The sequence below is a fragment of the Vanacampus margaritifer genome, chromosome 2 (assembly GCF_051991255.1).
Source record: "Vanacampus margaritifer isolate UIUO_Vmar chromosome 2, RoL_Vmar_1.0, whole genome shotgun sequence".
Classification (NCBI taxonomy): Eukaryota; Metazoa; Chordata; class Actinopteri; order Syngnathiformes; family Syngnathidae; genus Vanacampus; species Vanacampus margaritifer.
The window spans coordinates 55,390,756-55,412,106 of NC_135433.1; the positions used below are offsets into that span (position 1 = coordinate 55,390,756).

Consider the following 21,351-nt stretch of genomic DNA (forward strand, 5'->3'; position numbering starts at 1 on the left):
TGCCTGACTCCTCAACCCCTCCCTTCTCCTATGGTAGTGTCGCATATTTGTGACGCCATAATGTGCACAACGGACATCGTGTTGACAGAAGATGCATCATGGCAACATGGCAGTCGCCAATGTGGGCTTTCCTTACTGTGTCTTCTCAACATGTACCCTCGCAGTTTTTTGTTGCATTTTTTAAACATGATTGTTTTGGAAAACTCAAAATGGGTTACTAGTTGTCTTTGAAGCAGAGATATAAAAAGAAATTCAGCTTCATGGTGCTTTACACAATGTTTCAATGTATTTGTACATGTTAGCCTTATAGTAGGACTTGAAAGTATATTTGTATTCAAGTTAATTTTGCAAACAATTATCGGTTTACTTATCGGTAATCAATATCGGCACTTTCTTAATTATTGGTTTATCGGTATTGGTTGAAAATAGCATTATCGTGCATACCTAATTTTTATTTTATTTTTTAAACATAAATTATTATTAAGCAAATGTGAGTTAATTAATTACATGTTTATTCAAGACTAGAAACCATTAAAATAAAGTGCTCAAGTCACACAATAATTGGCTAGAAAAACACAATAAGAGCAAGTCAACAATCCATTGAGTGTTAAAACAGTGAAATCATATTTTGAAATGTTAAGCACAAGAGTTGATGCAAACTCTCCTGGTTGTGTTGTTTGTTCAGCTGTCATGGTTCCAGAGACATGTTCTCTATGCCAACTTTATGACGTTTAGGCTGTCAGAATAGAACAGAAAAACACAATTTAGTTCAACATCCCTTTTATATCCGTTCCTCCACAGCTAATGTGTAATTCAGTCTGAAGACACATTCTATCTTCAGAACTAGAAAATGAACATTTCATTTCTAGATGTGAACTTGTATTTCTTCCACTATATGTGAGACAGGCCCACAAAGGTGTGTTTTCGGTGTGTTTTCACCTTCTCGTCACAACAGCAGCAGCAACAGCAGCGGATAAGGACCAGAAGGGCCAGCAGCACAATCAAACCTGCGACCACACAAAGCAGCACGTCATCTGGATTTCAGCTTAGTCAAACTAAAGGGCTACCCCTTTACACAAGCCACGAAGGAGGGTTGGGGAATACAAAACCCTGAAACCGTTTGGTTTTAGCCACAGAACGGTGCTTCTATACTAACGAGCTTGTTTACCTGCCAGTTGAGCAGAAGCACCTGTAGCTAAAGCCAAACTGTGGTTTGTTTGTTTGTGGTGGGTTTTGACTTTCTGGACCTGCCAAGAAGCAGCTCTCACTTTGAAAACGGTTGACGACTCCTGTACTACAGTATTTCACAAAACACCACTCACATTATTGTACATATTTTGTGATGTCTTTTCATGGGACAACACTGCCAATGAAATGCCATTGTAATCATAAACAGTATAGGTTGTATAACCTTTGTGTTGAGCTATTTTGAGAGAACTATACCAATAATGTCTAAACTGCTGGCAACAAAAGTGAGTACACCACTCAGTTAACCAAAAATAAAGTTAATTAAACTGTCACTCACCAATGAAGACTAAGAAAACGACGACAAAGGCAATGTCCCATTCAGACTGGAACAACTGTTTGGACTCTAGTCTGGAAATCACATCATTGAACTGACTCTCAAAGTCCTCCTGGATGCTTCTTTGCCCCATGGTACTGCTTTTCTACAAAAATAATAATAAATAATAACGGTCAGTTTGCATGTTTTCATTTCTCTCACCCTCCTCAGTGGAGCACACACTTCAATCTGCTCATCTGTGGCCGATTGTGCTTTGTCACTTGCTGAAAATGAAACACACACACATTAAAATGTATAGTAACTAACTAAATGTTCTGATTTTAATGTTTGTATGTTCTCATCCACACTTTCAATAGGTTAAATATTCCTTATGTTGACAGATAAAATAATTGCATTTTTTTTTTTTTTTTAATTATGATCATTTCATCATTATACATCGTAGACGGCATTTTATAGTGTATGTAACAGTAGGCTGCTAATTTTGTGAAGACCACTACTCAATCTATGACCACACTACTCTGTCATTTAACAGAAATCACGGTAATGAAATAACTGAAATTGTTGTAATACATTTGAAATTTCCATATGCAATATATAAAAACGAATTAGGAAGAGAGTTTTCCGCTTACTAGTATCTGTCGTTTGTTTTGTTTGATTTCCTTCCGTGTTTAAAGTTCTACCTGATCCACCTGTTTACGTAATAAACTCCGCCTGCTGGCTCACGGGAAATTGGAGCAGTAAATCTTTAACCCGCAGCCAGTTAGATGCTCGAAATGCAACTTATGTTTAGAAGAACAGAAAGGAGCTGGTCGGACATAAAACTATTCGTTCAATAAACCTGGCACTTTATTTCAAAACATTCCAAATAAATAAATTCAAATTGTATAAATGTTGATTCGAGGTTATAGTTAGATAAATTACACTGAAAAAAAAGAGAGAAATACCAGGTCTTTGAATGTACAAAAATAAATTTAGTAGATGCTACCCAATTAATTTACTTTCCGAGAATCAACATGATTTAATCAGCTAAAGTCAAAGTGTTTGTGATGGATATTTAATGTATGAGTTTCTTATGCGTTGAACGAACATTATTTAATTGATTTTGTCAAATGTAATGTCTATTTTTGCTTCCACCGGAAATAGGGAGCGCTATAGTTCACCCAACATGACAAGCAGAAGAAGTAGAAAAAAGACCGCAGGTGGTGTGTTCCTGGCTTCGAGTGGTACTGAATTCACCATTTTGGCAGCGGCTATGAAACTGGATGTAGGTAAACTGTCTCACTCAATCTGAAAAACGGGCTCTTTGAGCAGAGAAGATGCACTGCTACTGATTAACTGTTTGTTGTTTTGTTTGTTTGCAAAAGTATTTAATGCATTGTTGCACATGATGCCATTTTCGTTCCTGTTTTGACTCTGCAACTGAAAAACCGTTTTTTCATTATTGAAGATTGTGTACTATTGATGGCTTTTTCTGTCCAATTTTGGCCTCTTCAACTGAAATTAAGTTTTTCCATTGTTATTGTTGACATTTGTGTACAAATGATGTTGATACCATTTTGGCACTGCAACAAACATTTTCATTGTTGTGTTATGTACAAATTATATTTTCTGTCTTGTTTTGGAACTACAACTGTGAAGCAATTTAATTGTTAAACATTTTTAATTAATCGAGTTATGGCACTGTGGTCTTTTTTCTTCCAATGTTGCACTTTGTATGAAAGATGCCATTTTTAATAAAGTTCAATAACAATTTTTTGGCTTTTGTCTGACTATTTACTGTTTTTTATGCATTTTTTTCTACATTGATTTTGTATTTGCACACACACTTGTTAAATCAAGCTAAAGTTACAGACCTAATTAGACTAACATATACATATCTGTTCCAGCGCCCCCCCCCCCCCCAAAAAAAGTTGTAATGTTTATTTTAATGAAGAAAAATAGCACTTCATAAAGACATACAGCAATTATGTAATAATTAAAATTTAAAACAACAAAAAAATAATAATAATTTTGTCACACTGAATCAATCCACATGTGACCGAACACGGAAAACAGATTTGTGGGTTTCTTGTGTATGCCACAATAACTAGCAAGACAACGGGTTAATGACATGATCGTTTGAAGACAAACTTGTAAACTTGGCGTGGGGCCGAAACCTCGAACCTCCTAAATAGTCACATTCAGGAGACCCCCCACCACCACCACCACAATCCGCCCCAAAATGGCATGTTTGTTCAACCATTAACATTGCATCATCAAAGACACTCAGGACTGGTCAACAATTTTGTTAGCTGGCACATTCCATCTGAAAGATCCAACAACTCAACCTTACCGTCTGACTGGAATGGGGAGGGGGATATTGTGTGGACTGGACACCAGTAGTCCCGGGAGAGGAGCTACAATACATATTTTACATTTGCATAAAAAAATTTAATAAAATAGCTTTAGTAGCTAATCAAACAGCTTGTATTTACGTATAATAATAATTTTAAGCATTGACATAATTACCAGAGATCAAGCCGTTAAAATTATGGTTCTAGGTGATCTAATTAGTAGTTTTAAATTTTTGATCGACATCGTGTTAAAGCAAGGAGCGACTCTTGTTTTTTTTTTTCAGTGGGTTAAAGATTTAGGCTTAGATTTTTACAACACATCAACTGCGCGCTCCGCTGAAATATCCCCGCACCGGAAGGTTGGGTGCATTCATATATCAAATGCGGAAGTGATTTATGCATATAGTCCATTGGCTCTGCCTCTGTGTGCGTCTGTGCGTGCGCGTCTGTTAATAACTTGACCAGTGGAGGGCAGCAATGCAGTTTACGTGCCGAGTCTGCCACTTATGATGACGGTGAAGAAGAAGCGTCAATATTTGCTGACGTAGAAACCGGAAATGTACTCCTGTCGTTTTTCCGGGTTACGTTTCCCTTTAGCTGTTCAAGAGTTGTTTTGTAGGAGCAATGACTGATGAACCGGCTTCGTATCTCCGGATATCGGAGATCAAGGACCCGGTGGTCCTGTTCGAGCAGTACAACACCGAGGACATCCGCGGCATAGAGCGGAAAGTCCGCGGGGAAATCGAGCATAAGAAGGAGGAATTGAGGCAGATGGTGGGGGAGCGCTACAGGGACTTGATTGACGCCGCGGACACCATCGGAGAGATGAGGCAGAGCTCGGCGAGTGTTGTCCAGTCCATTCAGGACATGCATCAGTACTGCCACCGGCTTAAACAAGGCAAAGCCTGTGTCAATAGTCACACTCCGGAGGTGAAACGAACTTGGTGTATCTCTGTTTTTGGATTGCTGCACCTAAACATTGAGCACATTCTTTTAGAAATGAAACCCCTTCTGCATTTAGCATTTAAAATGAAATTGTTATTATAATTCAACCGTTCTTGTGGCGTAAATATAGTTTTAAGAATATGCCTAGTTGTCACTTGTAGTAAGTAGTACGCTGAATTATCGATGTCCTCGTGCGCTGTTTGTAGTACTGAGAAAAAACACAGTACTAAACAGATTCAAAATTGCACTGCTAATCAGGCTCTGAGACAGCAGAGTAAAACAAAGCAACATAAAAAAAAATATACCGGTAAACACATAAAGTCACCTCCAAAAGTATTATAACAACAAGGTCAATTGCTTTGTTTTTGTTGTATACTTAAGACTTTTGGGTTTCAGATCAAGATATAAAAATATGAAGAAGAAAAAAAGTTTTCCAGCTTCTATTTCATGGTACATGTGTTAAACACCTCAGGACCGTGTGCCTTTTGTTTGAACCCACCCACTTTCCAAGTAAACAAAAGTTCTGCAACATACATTATTACATTAACTTGAAGTGAATAACAGTTAAAGTGACAGTGTGTAATCTTTAGTGCCATTTTAGTGGTGAACTAATCACTAATTAAAAAGCCCTGGTGGTGCTTGAATCTAGTGTCTGTCCCAATGGGTCGACCGCCGCTTACCTTCCACGGCTGGGGCCTGCAGGTGGTCATCGCTGAGTCCCGTTATTCGGGCTCCCACCGCTTGTCACCTTCTGCTTTGCTCTCGCAAGTTTTTACTAGGTTTTTAATAAATTTTTTAATACTAGCTTTTCCCGCTAGCCGCTCTTGTTAGCCACTACAGCCTGTGGCTCAGACTAACTCTCGCTAGCTGCTCTGGCTAAATCTGGCTTGCTCAATCTATTATGGCGTCATTCGCCGGGCTTCACATCGGCTGCCAAGTCACCGTCGCTCACCGAGATGCTCATTCGCTCACATAAAAATAGAATTGGTGGTAGACTTGCGAAGTGTGGTCTCTCTGAGCCACCGTAGTGTGCATGCCTAGAAATGCATGTGCTTTGGCTACATTTTATGATATAAGCAAAATCTAGTTGTCGCTTATTACACACTGTAACTAACAAAAAACAAATTGATTTGAAATGTGCTGTAAAAGTTTGAAAAATAAGAAGACTGAGAACATTGAAAAAAGTTTAAACCACACTGGCTATCTATGCTTGCAAATCCATCCATCCATATTTTTTTCTTTGTCTAATAGAGGCAGTGGCAGGACAATTTTTACACCATGGCCTCTCAGATCAAGCTCCTCTTGGAAATTCCCGAGCGCATATGGAGCGCCATGGAGGCCTCTCAGTACCTCCAGGCAACTCAACTCTACCTGCTGTGTTGCCGTCTGCACAGTCTCCTTCAGTTGAAAGCAGCCACAGGGGGTCATTACAGTCCTGCTCTGGCCCGCTTCCCTATCCTTGTCCGCCAAGTAGCCACAACTGGCCACTTCAGGTACTGTACTGTACTGCTTGATATACCTTTATTGTGACACAAAGGCTAATTGTGGTGGCCGTGTTTTTCTAATATGTTTGAGTATTCTGGGCACCTTTTCCAAAAAGAGATCTGCTCAAAAATGACTGTTTACATGAAAATGAGAAGACAAGAAGAATAGTTGCCATGTAACTATAATGAATAGGCCAAGTTGTGTTTTTTTTTTTTCAGGTCCACCATTCTTTTAGACAGCAAGACTCTGCTGCGGGGTCGGGCAGTGTCGGACCAGGCCATTGCCGAGGCCCTCCTGTCTACAATGTTACTGGAGGACAGCTCCCCACGCCAGGCACTGGCAGATTTCTTGTTAGCACGGAAGGCATCCATCCATCAGTTGCTCAATCAGCCCCAACATGGTAATACAACATTGTATAAACAACATGTTTTTCTCAATAATTTAAATATCAGAATCTCACAGTACAATATCTTCATGGTATGAAGGCCACGGTACAGCATATGTATTCACCTTTGTTGCTTACAAATTCACCTTTGTTGCTTACAGTAGCTGCAACGCACAGTATGTTATTCTGCACTCTCAGACTGTGCTTTAAACACTAGTAGTTTAAGTTTACTGTTTGATTTGGATTGATTTGATCAAACGGTAAATTTCACCTAAAGTGTCACTAAGCATCTTAACGCACACTCAGGGAGTGCAGAAAAGTCCACTGTAAACCAAACACTTGACAAAAATAACTACAGTACATACATTGTACAGTATATTTAAATGCAGTACATACTTGGTTTTAGCGTTGTTCCTGAAAATTGTTATCTCATTCATAGGACAAAATGTAAAACCATGTTGACAGGTTAGCAAGAACTAGCATAAAAACTTAGGGATGTACCCTCAAATAACAAATATTCACACACATGCATAGTAACACATGCAGACTGCTAATATAACACTACTCACAGCCATGTCTTCTTCGAACATTTTGAAACCAAGATACCGCAATATTTACAATACCTGCCAATGTGAACGCAACCCTAAAAAATAAACTAAAATAATCAAGGAATGACCAAAACAAAAAAAATAACTACCTAATTTTAAGTTCACATCCACCCCCATTTTTATACATCATTGTTGAAGATTTCAAATACTTTCCACAAAGGAAACCAGTGGCTTGTCCTCATAGCTCCTCTATAGTGGCTTCTTGAAGCCTATTTAAGAGATGCTCCTGAATATGGCAGCATGAGATCAACTTCCAGGTAGCGGTCGAAAAATTCAGGAGCTAGGAACGTTGTAATTAATAGACATGAGATCCACCCTAAGTATACACTTCAGATTGCGTCTAAAACGTTTTCTTTTTTTCCCCCTCAGGTGCGGGTATCAAGGCCCAAGTGTGCAGCCTCGTAGAACTGCTGGTGACCACTTTGTTTCAAGCGTATGCTGTCTTCTACACGCATCCTGAGGGGATACCCAGGGCTAGGGAATCAACCCTCAGTTGTGGCCTGCTCTTTTCCATCCTGGAAAATGTTACGTCCTCTACATCTGCAGGTAAATATTGTCATGTTTTTTTTTAGTTTACGATAATAAGTGTTTTTACATAGTCGCTATCCAATAAAAATGTATAGAACATCACATAAAAAAAAAAAAAATAGTAGCAGTGAGGGGTGTTAGGAAAAATTGATTCGGCAATATATCGCGATATTACAGCGCGCAATTCTCGAATCGATTCGATATGCGGCCGAATCGATTTTTAAACATCAATTTTTTATGGGAATATTCAAAAAAACGTCTTTCTTAGGGTTAGGATTCACACATTAAGCATGGAAGAATGTTATATTAATGGAACATTAAGCATTAATATTTTATTTCAGTGCTGTTCAAACATGCAACAGACTTCAACCTGTTTGTTAAATGCAGTGACTCAGTTATAAGCCTGAATTTTCAGATAAATAAATTATTTTTTCAATTTATAGATTTGTATCGGGATTAATCTGTATTGAATCGTGACCTATGAATCGTGATATGAATCGAATCGCCAGGTACTCGGCAATTCACACCCCTAGTAGCAGTAACAAACTGTTAAAACACTGCCCTCCAAAAATATTTCAACGGTTAGTCCAATTTCTTTATTTTTGCTGTCAACTGAAAACATTTGGGTTTGACATCAAACACCAATAAGAGACAAGAGATCAACATTTCACCTATTATTTACAGCTACAGTATTCATCTGCACTGCACATTAAACAAGTAATTTCTTTAGAAGCTGATTATACCCGGGAAACTAAGTACCAGAGGCTGTTAATCTTAATAATTCCGGTATTTTGGTGGTATAAAAAAATTTTGATCAAGATAACTCATTTAAAAACTTTTTGAAGTGAGTGAAAAAGTGTGAATAGTGTGTTTTTTGTTTGCTTTTGTTTTATTTTTTGTTTTGTTTTATGTGAAGCACCTTGTGTTGCTTTTAAAGTATGAAAGATGCTATTCAAAAAAAAAGATTTTATTGATTAAAAGATCAATGATGACTGATCAATGTGGATACAAATTTAAAAAGAAACATTGAGTTGTGGCCATACTATTTATTCATGAAATGTATACTGTGTTAGATTAGAGTCACCATAAGTCACCTAGTTGCCCCAAGCCACCGTTAATTTAGAGCCCAGCATTTGAAGGAGTCTTTGAATCATTATAGCCATCACACTAAGTTCTAGTGTCGACAACATGCCTTCAAATGCAGGTTCATAATGATGAAGCCCAGAATTGTGACAGAACTACAATCCCGCCCATCACTTCTGTGTCTCTCCTCAGCTGAAGGCAAGAACGTGCTTCAGGAAGACACAAGTACAGGCAGCTGCTTCAAGTACCTGCCCCCCTCTGTCACAGAGTTCCAGCCCACACTTCGCACCCTGGCACAGCCAATCCAGAGAGAGCAGCTGCGGGACACCTTACAGCAGTGGATTGATACGTAGGCATCACTCAGACAATAATAAGAAACCCAGAGACAAGGGAATATGATTCTCAACATCAACAAACTACACCATGATAGATTTATTATAAAACATTTACTTTGTCTTCCGGTTTCTTTTCCTTTCCTTCTTTCAATGTAGGGAGTATAAACTACTCTCACAAATGTGGGTGATCGATTGCTAATGTGATTTGTGTCACACAACAAATAGTAACATTACAAATACTTTTAATGTTGTGTAAAGGCTACATCTTAACATTCATTATTCAAGAGCCTTTATTCATTTATGTTGAGCACTGCAATTTGCTCTTATGCCAAATAACAGCAACATGTTTACTTGTGATGTAGTAATTTTATGATAGACAACAATATCTATGCTGTTAATGATGGTGTCATTGAATGATTTAATCTTTACATAATATAGTTTTTTTTAATCCGTATGTTATTATGCCTGTGATTCACTTGGGAAAACATAAAGGCTTAGCAAAAATCTAGATTGGTATTCAGTGCCATTCTAATACATCTTGGTTTTAGATGTAAGGAGGACATCTGCCATGGTGTTGGTAGCCTTCTAGTCTATGTGAAGAGTCTGAAAGGACTGGCAGCCATTAGAGACGCTGTTTGGGACCTCCTGTCTGCCGATTCCATCAATCAGCACTGGAACACAGTGTGCCAGAGGCTGCTGGAGCACCGCCTGGCCATCTGGGATGACTTCCTTCAACAGCTCTTCCTTCAACGTTTACAGGTTAGCATTCATAACTAGACAAAGTGCAATTTCTGAAGAAATTGCGTAGAAATGCTGAATGCTGAGTTTTGAATGCATGTGCTTAAATCATTACAGTGAAATTATAATCAATTTCTTGATATGATTAAAAAAGTGTGGAGAATAAAAAGTGCCTGAAATTAGTATGAGTATAATAAAGGTTAGAAACAACATACTCATTGAGTTTGAGCTCAATAATAAAAGTAGAAATCAAAATGGCCAAATGTCTAATTTCATTAAATCTTCATGAATTATTTTAACTGTTGCACAAGGCTATCACCAAAGAAGAAACTGAAAGCATCTCAATGAGCTCGGTGCAGCTCCTTACCTCCGCTGTGAAGGATCTTGAGGGACAAACCACCAATAGCAGGGAGGCCCTGTACGAAGTGGACGTGTCCTCCTATTTGTGGTCGGAGTCTTCAGGGGACCTTCCGAGTGATGCGGGTTGGGTCACTGTGGCAGAGAGAGGGGAGCAACAGCAAAGAAGCGGTCTGGCCATGAAGACCCAGGCCCTGACACCCTGCGTTCAAAACTTTTGCTCATCCATGGATGCCAAGCTGAAGGCACAACTTGATGACCTCCAACACTACCTTCCATCCAAGGACGCAGGTTGGTGTTGCTGTTTATGTTTTGTTGTTGTTATATATTTAAAGATAATTGTCATTTTCATATTTTATGCACGTAGTCTTACAAGAAGAAATTCAATTTATACTGCTGTACAAAATGCATTTGTATTACAATCCAATACTCTCATCATACCGCCCACGGATGCTACTAATTCAGACCAATGTACCTATCGGCATCCTTCATTTTCTGAAAAAATTATTAGTTGCGGATGTTTTAAATACAATATTGTTAAGTTCAAAGCTCTACATATCGTCGCTGCTATGTGAAAAACTCATGTCCATTTTCGCCATTTTTTTACATTTTTAAGTTTTTGAGATGTCTTCATTCAGTTTCATCCAAAAACATTAACAATCTAAAAAAGAAGGGGGAAAAAAGCAAAAACTGGACATAAGCGTTTTTCCACATAGCAGCGACGATGAGATGAAACCGAATGACCGCCAGAGTGACCTGTCACTTGGAATCGTCATATTCACTTGAGAAGATTCTGTAGGAAACAAAACTCTGGTGACACCGAAACTTCTACCCGCCTAAGGGTCATTCAGGGGTCACAGATGACTTTTTTTTTGTATGCATAATTAAAATTGTGCATGCGCAAATGTCAGCAGGGTAGAAATAGAACTGTTCCAGTTTGCACAAAACATGAACTTTTTTTTTTGATCATCGCTGCCATTTGCGCCACGGGAGCTAGCGTTTGTTTTCCTTTATGTTGACAAGTGATGCTCGAGCAAGTTGTATATAGCTGGCGTTGGGACGAAACCTTGTACTCCAAAACAGTCACTTTTCAGGAGACTCCAAATAAAAAAAAATATTTCTCTACAGGTTCTGACTCCATATCAGTTACAATGGCATCATCGGCACCTAATGAGGGCTCGTCAGCATCCTCCTTCAACCGCTTCACAGACACGCCGGCAGTGGAGGAGGCTTTACGAGACGGCTGCCTGGCCTGCGTTCACCATATTCTCTCTGCCGTCCGTTCTGAAATAGCTACAGTTTCGCCAGATCCCAGCCCTACCAGCCTGAATTCAGTACTTTTCATGGCGAGGCTGTGTCAGTCCATGGGGGAACTCTGCCCCAATCTAAAACACTGCATTTTGGGACAACAGAGCGGGTGTGAGGCCGCAGCCAAAGTGACCCCCAGGCAGAGCAAGAAATTGGGCAGAGCAAAGATGGTTACGCAGGTCAGCGCTGCTCAGGCCAAGTGGGCGGAACTAAAGGAGCAGCTTCTCAACTGCAGTTTGGAGACCTACCGTATCTGGAGCTCTACTCTCTCAAAAGTCAGCACATTTCTAAAATTGTCTTTTATAGATTTGTTTTTCGCATCTCTAGCTCTTCCTCAGTTAAATTTGCCAAAAGGGCAAAAAAAAAAGTGTAAAAACAAACAAAATTTTAATAGTGCAAATATACAGTTTGAGCTCAAGCTTACTTGATTGCAGTACTTGAGTTCTACATTCTTGTCATGTGACATTAACTGAAAAGCCACATGTGGTTGTTGTGGTTTCAAATTTAACTGCATCATAACAGCTGTCTCTTTTTTTTTTTAAATGCTTTATAATATTTTGAGTCTCATGTCGCTAAATGACACAACACAAACATGAAAAACACGTCAGTGTAATGTAGTACAGTTCCAAGCCTCTGTATACTTCAACCACATATCCAAATCCACTAAAAAGGCACTGCGTCCGCTGATCGCGCCATAAATTGCTCCTCATTTGCAACTGCAGTTTACTCCCTCTTAACATTTTATTCACAAAGGATATTGCTTTAATTATAGACCTGCGCAAACACGCCACTTGATAGCTGAGTGTATGTCAGGGTCTTGAAGGCCTACATGGCAAAAAGCCCCCAAAATGGTGAAATTGGGATTTGAATGTTGTCCGTTGACCTTTCAGAGGTTGCTGGAGGAGTTTCGAACAGCTCTTCATGCCGATTCCGCTGGTGACATCTTGACAAATGCAACCAACTGGGAAGATCTCGAGATCCAAGAGGAGGCCGAGTCGGGGAGCAGTGTTACATCCAAAATTCGTCTTCCTGTCCAGGTCAACCATTCGGCTTTCGCCTTCAATCAATTTCAGACCATTGAAAACATTGAATGTCAGTTAAGATTCTTTCATGATACCTTCTGCAGCCATCTTTGTTTGTCCAGTCACTGCTCTTCGAGCTTTGTGTTGAGGTGAACAGGGTGGGTGGTCATGCCTTGCCACAACCCACCCTGCAGGAGGTTCTGCAAACCTGCCTGGATCAAGCCTTGCAACACTACCAAAGCTTCACACAGCGTGCACCCAGGGTAACTCACAAAAGCACAGCACTCCCACAAAGTTCTCACAGGAATTAAAAACATAATTTAGTCATTCTTGATGCAGTGGGGTCTGCTTTCAGGAAGGTGCATTTCCAATGACACAGAACAGAGCATTGCAGCTGATGTTTGACCTTCGTTATCTTAACACCACGTTGTCTGCCAATATGGATGAAGGCAAGACCTCCAAACCTCATCAAGACCACAGGTAACACAGTACAGTAGATGTCAGAGGCAACATTCCGGTACACACCCGTTATAATTGCAGTATGCACACAATAACGTGGAACAAACTTGAAGAAAAAAAAGCCTAGAGGGACATTCATGGGTAGGAACTGTACGGTGTACGGAGTCAATTACTCTCTGTAGTGTTTTCGCTGCATAATGCTTAACTCAGAATATCCTTACTGTAGGTAGGCTTTTTTTGGGGGCCGCCCACTGAGATTGATGGATGTATTTTGCAGCATTTCTCATATTCCAGAAATGTAATATTAATCAGAATGTCATGTTTAGACAGTGAGGTCACATATAACATATTATTGGTAAGAAATAAGGTTGACTAACGCTTTAAAACAACTTTCAAAAATACACTTCATCATTGTTGTCTTTTTTTTTTTTTTTAACATAAGTACAAATCGTCACTCGTTAAGTACATCTCGGAGCACATGATCAAGGAGCTGGTGAGGGAAGTAATCCGAAAGGATCTAAACTGTGTTGTCTTTCAGGATGCAGGAGGTGTGCGATTGGCTGGAGAGCCACATTGACCCTTTTGACCTGGATGTGTTCACACCACCACTGAATGCAAACCTCAATCGGCTGTCCCAAAGAACATCGGTACTGTACTTTTAACATCAATAAATATGTAGCAAAGGGTAGACTTAATGACCTGAAGAGATTTGTTTCCTAATGTTGTGTACATGGAATGTTTGTGTTCAGGTGCTGTTTGGGCTGGTGACCGGTTCAGAGAAGCAGTTTGCCCCGCGGAGCAGCAGCATGAACACTCAGGAGCCTTATAACATCCTTCCATTGGCCAACACTCAAATCAGGTCTGAGTCAGATAAACATAGACATTCGATGGTATGCAGAGTATCAATTAAAATAAATAAATAAATGAAGTCCATATAGAGTGCTGATCTGTTTGACACTGTGATATTTTAAATTATATAAAAAAATTATCATGAAAGTTAGTGTCAACAAAAATTGAAATGACATTTTATTGATGCCCCAAGGCACTCAAAAGCACCTACAAACATTGATTCTCAAGAAGTTTGTATGTAGTGTAAAATCTAAAGATGTACAGAGCTACAAATACATACAAAAATGTGTACCACTGGACATCCTCCAATTGCAATTCTTATGTAAAACAATCTTAAAATGTCAGAGAGCATTACTGAGGTACGACGCCGTATTAGGGCCACGTATAAATATGTGTTTTTTTTAGAGAAAGGGGGCAATATTCTGAGGAAAAAAACTCGGAAGATTTACCACTTTATGAAGTCTCAATTTTGCGACTTTATAAAGTGGCAAATTTGCGAGAAAAAAACTCAGAAACTTACGAGAAATACACATAGTGTACTACTCGGATGTTGGTGCCAATACTTTTCGGTCAGGTTTTCAAATAAGGATATAGTAATGGCCTTAACCATATCATTTTAACCATTGGCTCTTTGAAGCATTGGGTACGGCCAGCGACAAAGGTCCACACCCCGAGGATCAAGCATTTAAGTTAATTTGTTAAAATGTATATTTACGTGTACGTTTATGTTTCCAGAATTATTATTTACACATTCATAAATTGTATTATTATTTTTTGTACAAGTAGCCAAATTGAAATCTGTTGCTCTCTGTCATTCACTTGCATTTACCTTAAGTATGCTAACTTCTGATTGGTTAGTGTTAGTCAGCTGATAGGGGATCAGGAAGTGTTGTTACTCTAGCGGCCGTGTATGACGATCCATCCATCCATCCATCATCTACCGCTTATCCGAGGTCGGGTCGCGGAGGCATCAGCTTTAGCAGGGAAGCCCAGATTTCCCTCTCTCCAGCCACTTCAACCAGCTCCTCCGACAGGATCCCAAGGCGTTCCGAGGCCAGCCGAGAGACATAATCTCTCCAGCGTGTCCTGGGTCGTCCTCGGGGCCTCTCGCCGGTGGGACATGCCTGGAACACCTCTCCAGGGAGGCGTCCAGGAGGCTTCCGAACCAGATCCCCGAGCCACCTCAACTGGTTCCTCTTAACGCGGAGGAGTAGCGGCTCGACACTGAGTCCCTCCCGGATGACCGAGCTTCTCACCCTATCTCTAAGGGAGAGCCCGGAAAACCTGCGGAGGAAAGTCATTTCGGCCGCTTGTATCCAAGATCTTGTTCTTTTGGTCACGACCCACAGCTCATGACCATAGGTGAGTGTAGGAACGTAGATCGACCGGTAAATCAAGAGCTTTGCCTTTCGACTCAGCTCCTTCTTCACCACAACGGACCGATACAGAGTCTTGCAACACTGCAGAGGCTGCACCGATCCACCTCCACTTGGGGCAGGATCTCATCCCCGACCCAGATTTGGAGGTGCTGATCTTCATCCCAACCGCTTCACACTCAGCTGCGAACCCCTCCAGTGAGAGTTAGAGATCACGGCTTGAAGAAGCCAACATCCCCACATCTGCAAGAAGCAGAGATGCAATGTTGAGGCCACAAAACCGGACCCCCTCAACGCCTCAGCTGCGCCTAGAAATTCTGTCCATAAAAGTTATGAACAGAATCGGTGACAAAGGGCAAGTCTTGGAGGAGTCCCACCCTCACTGGAAACTAATTCGACCAGCAATGCGGACCAAACTCTGACATCGGTTGTACAGGGACCGAACAGCCAGTATCAGGGGGCTCGGTAATCCGTACTCCCGAAGCACCCCCCACAGGACTCCTCGAGGGAGACGGTCAAACGCCTTCTCCAAGTCCACAAAGCACATGTGGACTGGTTGGGCGAACTCCCATGCACCCTCGAGGAGCCTGCCGCGGGTGTAGAGCTGGTCCACTGTTCCACGGCCGGGACGAAAACCACTCTGCTCCTCCTGAATCCGAGATTCGACTTCCTGACGGACCCTCTTCTCTAGCACCCCTAAATAGACCTTACTAGGTAGGCTGAGGAGTGTGATCCCTCTATAGTTGGAACACACCCTCCCTCCGGTCCCCATTCTTAAAAAGGGGGACCACCACCCTGGTCTGCCAATCCAGAGGCACTGTCCCTGATGTCCATGGGATGTTGTAGAGGCGTGTCAACCACGACAGCCCCACAACATCCAGAGCCTTTAGGAACTCTGGGCGGATCTCATCCACCCCCGGGCCCTTGCCTCCGAGGATGGATGAGTGTACGACGAGTAAAGTTTAAATTAAGAATGAATCTGTCTCCATCCTGTCTTTTAACTTTATTAACAATGTTTATTTAATTATTGTTAAAATTTGTTTTAATTTCAAATTTAACAAATGTGATGATGATGATGCCATCTATTTGCACTACTTTGTTCTCTATTTTTATTTAACTATAGGCAACATAAGTATATTTTGTGATACATATTATTTATAGATGATGTGTATTGCTGCTGGTAACGCTGTGAATTTCTCCACTGTGAGATAAATAAAGGTGTATCTTATCTTATTAACCACCAAAGAATCCTCACATTAGACTATAGCTACGCTATCTGTATTTGTCGTAAGTTTCTGAAGTTTTTCTCTCCCAAATCTGCCACTTTATAAAGTTGCAAATTTACTAGTTTTTTCTTGCAAATTTGTCACTTTTGCACTACACGTATTTGTGTTTCTGAGGGTTTTTTCTTGCAAATTTGCCACTTTATGAAGTGTCACTTTAATTTGCCACAAGTTTTTTTTCTCTCAGAATATTCCCCTCTATCAAAAAAAATATATATATATATATATATTTATACATGGCCCTAATACGCCGTCGTGGTATCTGGGATCATATGTAATGTTAGTGTTTTTTACATGCGTGTTTGTTTAATATGCCCTTTGGTACAGCCAAGTACATCTACAGAAAGTAGAAAGGTTTTTTCTTTGTCAGTTCAGAAGGTGAAACTATTTGCTATTATGTAGATTCATTACAAGAGTGAAATATTTCAAGCTTTTATTTCTTGTTATGTTGATGACAATGGCGTACAGATCATGAAAACCTAAAATTCAATTTCTCAGAAAATTTGAATACTGCATTTCATAAGACCACTCAAAAAAGAGTGTTTTGAGAACACGTTAGGCTTCTGAAAAGTATGTTCATGTCTAAGTACGCCACACTCTTTTGGGCCTCCTTTTGCATGGCATACTGCATCAATGTGCCATGGCGTGGACACCATCAGCCTGTGGTACTACTATAAAGGTATAATGGAAGCTCAAGTTGCTTCGATAGCTGCCTTCAGGTCATCTGCATTGTTGGTCTGGTGTCTCTCATTGTCTTCTTGTAACAGCTCATTGATTTTCTATGCACTTCAGGTCAGGGAAGTTTGTTTGTCAGATCCTGTCGTTAAAAGTAAAATGAGACACTGTACCCAAGTACCCATTGGTTTTTGTCCTCCACAGGTTCGGCTTGTTGCCTCTCAGCATGTCTGATACGCGTAAATCAAAGTCGACCAACAAATGCTCCAGTGAACCACACCAGTTGGTGAGTAACAGCTTCTGCTCTCTGAACTCGTTAGACTGAACTCAGTGCGGAACATTGTCAATTATGGTTTGGTGTCATTTTTGCCATCTTTCTTTGTTGCGTTTAATGTCACTTAAATGTGGTCTGTTCAACTTTCCCAGACATTTTGAGTGCAAGGCAGCCAGGCAAGTCCATCAGTGTGGCTTCAAATCTGCTTGTGTTTGTGTTTGCTTGTTTGGTTGTAATGTTAATCAAGGGGCAGTTTTCCTTTGGTGCATTTGCAGATTTTCATCTTGTAATTAATTTGAAATAGATTATAATTGGATGACTGAAAACTAAGGAGTGCTGTAATGCTTTATTATTATTAATCTCCTCATGCTTGTAAAGTATCTCCAAGTATTTGCAACATCTATGACAAGGCTATTATGATCTGCAATCACCAGGGTTGGGATTACTTTTAAAATGTTTTCCATTACAGTTACAAGTTACGTGCTAAAAATGTAGTTAGTAATTTAATCCAAGTACCATAATAATAATGTAACTTTATTACTTTGGATTACTTTTGGATTACTCCAATACTGAGTATGCTCATGAAGACAAAATAAAAATAAATATCACCACAATATATTTTGTATACAATGTGCCCCTGCTATTTGCGGGTGATAGGGACCCGGGCAGCCTACAAATAGCAGAAATCCTTGTAATTGACATTCATTAAAAAGCATGTAGGCTATAGCTAGATAGGTTGGTTGATTGATTGAAGGCTAAATGCTGTTACGAACTGTCACTGAAAGCAACCACAACTCACAGTTTCGATAGACAGACAGACAGACGAATGGATAGTCATCCAATAAGGTAAAGTTAAGCTTTGCTTGCGTTTATGCTTTTGAAAGCAACATTCCCCATGGTAGCTCATTTCACCCACATCCACGCACTAACCCCGGGATTACACTGCAATGCGTGTGCGTTGCGGCTCTGCTCCGCTGTGTCTTGACTGCATGCTCCGGACACGTCAATTTTATAGACAAAATTCACTGGCAGCTCCGTCGCCGACAACTTCCCGCTGTGTCTCGCGTGATCGCGCGCGTTAATGTGGCATTAAAAACAACGACAAACACACAGTCTGTGCTCAACAGAGAAGCAGAGAGAGAGGTGGACTTCCTTTAATTGAACTCGCCGTCTACTCCCACAGCTTCTACTATGACGTTCCTTGCAGCATCAATTTTTAGGTTGTCCAAATAAAAAGGATGTGCCGTGTCATATACAATCCACCTCCATTATAAATCTCTCCTCGTCCATGTTCGCTGCAGTGAATTAAGCGTTAAGCATTATGACATTTTGCTAACATGATTGCGAAATAGGATCTGGCGAGTATTTTATTCTGAAAAGTAACCGGATTTTTTTATTTTGAAAGTGTGTTCCTGTCGCGCTCGATGTGTTCTGTGCTAGTCTGCCATTTCACGGATGCGTCATCCGGCAAAAATAGAAAATATGTCTATCCGTGCGGCTGGCTCCGGTACGACGCAGCTGGTCCGCAGTCGATCCGCAGCGCATACGCAGCCGGTGTAATTACAACAAGCTGATAGAATGGAAACGAATCGGCTGCGTTGCGGAGCGGAGACGCACACGCATACGGTGTAATCCCGGGGTAATAATGACGATGAGTGAGATCAACTGCAAAATGAACTTTTATCCCAGTCACAAATTTAGCCCTGTATATATTGTGTATGATGTTTAAATAGTTAATTGGTGGGAGGAAGAGATGTTTGGAAGATATAACTCACATTATGATTGTAGGCTAACAACAAGCTGCAGCGCGTAGCAGGCCGCTTGACTCTCAGCTCAAACCTTCGCTCCTTCAGCAAGCCGAGTGAGTTCCAAACACTGAATCACGGTCGCCATTTCCTCCTCCCGTTCAACGTGAAGCTTTTTTAAACTTCCAAGTGCGGAGTATACGACTAATCAGTTCGTCCCCACTTCCCCGACTAGCTCCATTAGCAACGGTGACTCTTGCTCTCGCGCTCGCTCTCTCTCGCGGTGCGTTTCTATTACCATCAGTTTTGCGCAAAAGCAAGCCGGTAATGGTGGAAACGTGATTTTCGGGGAAAAAACTCTCAAATATCGTAAAAACGTTTTTACGCTCTCATGAGGTGGTTTTTGAAATAGAAGTATTTCGCTAAAGTGTAATGGAAACACTTTTTGCGCATTCCCTGTAGTCACCCATAATCAACGACTGACCCCCCCCCCTTTCCCCCAAAACAACATTGTATCAAATGATTATATACTGTACAATCCAAAACCACATAGTGGGCCTTGTACAGGTAATTGGTGTCTCTAAATTCATAGTTTACTAAATTTTCACGGATTATATGGTGTGATTATATGATCTTCTGTTGTTGTAGTTTGAAATTACACTTAAAAAATGTCAATTCAATTCCAATTATGATACATATTGCAACAACAAAGCTGCTCAGTGGACTGCATTTAGAATGAGAAGGCCCTGAAAGGGAATTGTACTAAATCACAGCAAAATAGGGGTTACATTGATTGTGTTTAGTTTTCTGTACATTTCAACACTTAAGATGACAAATTAGATGTTTTTGCTTTTTCTTGCAGCCTACTCCATCCTCTTCAGCAGACGGTCAGGAAAGCTTCCGGCTAGGTAGCCTCTTTCGACAGATGGCAGAAGAAGAAGACACAACCTCTCCATCTTTATTTAAACTCAGTTGGCTATCTGGCATGACCAAATAACATCTGACTATACAAAATTTCTATTCTCACAATCAGAAACATCTTTATCGGCCAATTAGGGTGCGTTTGGCTCTGACATCTTAACACCACTCTGGGAGTGTAGCTCTGAACTGTTTTCATCTGTACAGTGCTCGGGGGCACTCCGAATAACCCACCGGCACATGTGAAAAACGCTCTGTGTTTCCAAAGGGTCGGAATGCAGCAGCACACACTCGGAGCATATTTCTGAACGCACCCTATGTCAGAACAAACATGGAATTTGCCTCCGATATTTTAAAACACATTTCATTTTGCACCCCTAAAACATAAACGCAAAGAGTTTATTACTAAAGCAAAGAATCGAATTTGTCATTGTTTTAGTGTGTGTTTTTTTTAACACTATTTGCCCTCAATAATGTCTTTAACATTCAGTTGAACCCGCTGGCTAACACCGCACCTACAACAAATACCGGTACTACAAGTCTAAGAATGCACCCTTCTACTGTAGCTACTGCCTTTTATATAGCTAAAAAAAATATACATGTTTGAATAAATGTAATTAAGTTTATTAATAATTCAAAATTCTGGCTATCCCAACAACTGAGTTCTTGCCATAGGTTTTATGATCTAAAGCTTCCCCCTAAAATGTATGTTTAACACATGACATGAAATTATTTTACATAAAGCCAAATTATTACCTCACTTCTGTATTGAATTTAATTTTGATCACGCTATAACTATCAAAATTATACAGTGTATATATAATAAAATAAAGTCATGAAATATTTCGCTTTGTGTATAGTGAGTCTTTGAGTTTCACTTTTTCTACTGAATGCCTGAAATAGCGTTTTCCATAATATTCTCATTTATTGAATTTAAGCAACGGAAATAAAAAGTTTACACTCCGCTGTTCGAATGCCAGGTTTTTCTAGCATGTTTTTCCTGACATCTGTAAGTTTATTTTCTTTAACAAACTGACAAGGACGGTTTCTGAGGGTGAGATCAGCGCTGTTGATTTCTGAAAGCCACAATGCCTTGATACAAAAATGGTGCTGGTAAACAGTG

The 21,351-nt window shown here is 40.2% G+C and overlaps 2 protein-coding genes across 7 annotated transcripts; one reads left to right on the forward strand and one right to left on the reverse strand.

Annotated features, from left to right (window-relative positions):
- Positions 1-491: 491 nt before the first annotated feature.
- smim22 (small integral membrane protein 22) lies at positions 492-4,613 on the reverse strand. Of its 5 annotated transcripts, none has more exons than XM_077559681.1 (5): positions 3,855-4,613; positions 1,745-1,785; positions 1,526-1,667; positions 940-1,007; positions 492-736 (listed from the first exon to the last, which is right to left on the reverse strand). In XM_077559681.1, exons 3-5 carry the CDS (start codon positions 1,653-1,655, stop codon positions 689-691), a joined length of 246 nt encoding a protein of 81 aa, XP_077415807.1. In that variant the 5' UTR covers positions 1,656-1,667; positions 1,745-1,785; positions 3,855-4,613; the 3' UTR covers positions 492-688. The 5 variants fall into 5 exon arrangements, with proteins under 5 accessions (XP_077415807.1, XP_077415806.1, XP_077415809.1 ...); XM_077559680.1 differs by lacking the exon at positions 1,745-1,785 and having other exon boundaries at positions 3,855-3,918; positions 4,031-4,321; XM_077559683.1 differs by lacking the exon at positions 3,855-4,613 and adding an exon at positions 2,152-3,837.
- On the forward strand, positions 4,393-21,073 carry cog1 (component of oligomeric golgi complex 1). Of its 2 annotated transcripts, XM_077559672.1 has the most exons (15): positions 4,396-4,785; positions 6,052-6,293; positions 6,504-6,685; positions 7,648-7,824; positions 9,082-9,238; positions 9,773-9,983; positions 10,274-10,610; positions 11,448-11,902; positions 12,518-12,664; positions 12,754-12,912; positions 13,005-13,129; positions 13,647-13,755; positions 13,858-13,967; positions 17,496-17,577; positions 20,173-21,073. In XM_077559672.1, the coding sequence occupies exons 1-15, from the start codon at positions 4,480-4,482 to the stop codon at positions 20,305-20,307; spliced, it is 2,934 nt and encodes a 977-aa protein (XP_077415798.1). In that variant the 5' UTR covers positions 4,396-4,479; the 3' UTR covers positions 20,308-21,073. The 2 variants fall into 2 exon arrangements, 1 of the variants encoding a protein (XP_077415798.1); XR_013291388.1 differs by lacking the exons at positions 13,858-13,967; positions 17,496-17,577; positions 20,173-21,073 and having other exon boundaries at positions 4,393-4,785; positions 12,989-13,129.
- The last annotated feature ends 278 nt before the right edge of the window (positions 21,074-21,351 follow it).